General features: G+C 38.0%; 1 protein-coding gene across 1 annotated transcript in view; it reads left to right on the top strand.

Annotated features, from left to right (window-relative positions):
• The first annotated feature begins 533 nt into the window (after positions 1–533).
• Positions 534–2210, top strand: part of tmem70 (transmembrane protein 70) — a 10982-nt gene continuing 9305 nt past the window's right edge. The window contains exon 1 of the mRNA XM_014013847.1: positions 534–748. Within this exon, the coding sequence (XP_013869301.1) occupies positions 614–748 (135 nt within the window). The 5' untranslated portion in view covers positions 534–613. The remainder of the gene's footprint in view (positions 749–2210) is intronic.

Raw genomic sequence — 2210 nt, 5'->3', positions numbered from 1 at the left:
TTATTATTATTGGTGTATGCCATTTTCGCCTTTTGGCCGTACATTCACTTTTAGTATGGTTCTTACATGTCAAACTCTTCGGACGTGTACCTGTATAAAGAACCTAAAAAAAAAAACCGTAAATTTTACAAACAATCCACAACACCCACGGGGGGGGGGTCTGTCGGCTGCAGACATGAAAGCGCCTGCTGCAAGTGGAGGAAAGGAGAGCAGAAAAAAATTCAAAACTTATTTCCAGCAGCAGAACAGGTTGGAAGATGGATGTTTGATGTTATTTATTGTTTTTAAATCGTCCTACAGGTTCTGACATGTTAGATAAATTTGAAAATGAGGTTTTGAAAAAAAAATCCGTGAGATTGCTCTATACGTCTGTATACCTGCAAAATAACGTACAAGTTGTCATGTATGATGGTTTCCACTCAATCCTTTATAAATCAGACCCCAGACCTTTAATTTGTCTTTTGGAACATAAAGGTTGTAGTGGACTAACACCGCCAGCAGGTGGCAGAAACACAACTGGTTAAACACCACAGAAGAAGAAGTTACAGGAAGTACTGTGACGTCCGTGAATCTTAACGGATGACCCGGTCAAAGCGAATTCGGTGTGTTTAAAATGTTCCCCAGGTTGGTTCAAGGTGTTCAGCTGACGGTCAGCCGGTCAGCGGTGCTGCTATCCGGCTCCGGTTCTAGAGCCGGGGGGCTCTGTCTGCGTCATGCCGGCAGAAGGTCGCTTCTCCCCCGCTGTAAGGTACGGTGCTCCCCGCATGCTTTGAGACTGGAGCAGTCATCTGAACTGTCAGCGGCTGTTTGAAGATGTTAACCCTTTTAGTACCAAGGCTTAAAACTACGATTTTGACTAATTTTGTTATTATGGCTGTAAAATTGCCGGGGAATACCCTACGTCTGAGAGCTTTTGTTCCTTTGCTCAGAAGTAGCTGGGTGTCATTGATGAAAACCTGACATAGAAAAACCATAGAAATAATTTAAGAACAAAATAAGAACAAAAATAGCCAAACTGGAGTCATGTACAAAGTAAGAGAACTGTTCCAATGAAAAAGCACTATTTATGTTGTATAATGCTATAATGTAGGGATGTGGATAAATTTTTAATCCTACACCAATATTAAATCTGACAGCGAACATTTCAAACCATACAAAATAACACCAAAATCATGTGAATATCTGAAGTATGAGGGAAGTTATTGATGTTTGTTTAGGTGAAATCAGCTCATGTTTTCTTGCTGCAGGTCACAGCAGAACCAATGGGACCATTTCACCTGCTGTTTTCTAATTTTGCTCATAACTTCCTCAGTGTTCAAGATATCGCCATGAAATTTTAGGAAAAGATTCACATTCTGGTTTTGTAGGAAGCATCTTGTATCCTAAAAAACTAATAAAACTTAATAATAGTCAATTCAAAAGTAGAAGAAAAGGTATAAAATAACATTACAAGGCAAACTGTAGCATCAAATCAACTTAATGTGTCTTAGAAAGTAAGGAAATTAAAACAATTTAAAAACCATGTGGACATCTGTTTTGCAAACAAAGCTCCTCAACCAATGACAGTGTGTTAAATGTGTCAAGTGACGAAGACGAGCATCAAAACACTTTGCAACAAGCGCTGTTCCGGAGAAAAAAATATATACTTCGACGTTTCAAATCATTATCAAATTTGGAAAAGGGCAGATAAAATAATGTTTTTCATGGCAGCTTATCTCTTTAAGGGGTCACTAGAAAAACTCAGGTGATTTACTTTGATCCTCTTTTCAAAAAATTGTCTTCAAAACGCATCAACAAAAATTAAAAACACGAAGTCGAGGCTGTAGCTAACTACCTGACTGCAGCCCGATTTGTTGAAATTCGTAGAAATAATGAAGCAGGAGGAAATTACAAGCAAACACACAGAGCAGCCTTGTAAAATCTGGCCACAGCAGTTTGGGAAGAAAATGGCAGCAGCTGCTGACGAAATGTCAACATCCCTATATAACTGTTCCACATTTAATTTACTGTATTGAAGTCTGGGGTAAACCTTGCAAAGCTATCCCAAATCATGTTTTTTATTCTTACAGAAAAGAGTTCTAAGAATTATTACAGACATCCATCAAATATATTGTTTTATGAAATAAAATAATTGAAATTCTAAGATCTGGTTGAATATAATATTTTGCTGTTAATGTACAGAGCTCACAAAGGTGTGTTACCTTCCAGCA

This window comes from Austrofundulus limnaeus, unplaced genomic scaffold (assembly GCF_001266775.1).
Source record: "Austrofundulus limnaeus strain Quisiro unplaced genomic scaffold, Austrofundulus_limnaeus-1.0 Scaffold106, whole genome shotgun sequence".
NCBI classification, from domain to species: Eukaryota; Metazoa; Chordata; class Actinopteri; order Cyprinodontiformes; family Rivulidae; genus Austrofundulus; species Austrofundulus limnaeus.
The sequence above is the reverse complement of the archived record's forward strand: the minus strand, read 5'-3'. Positions and strand labels throughout refer to the sequence as shown.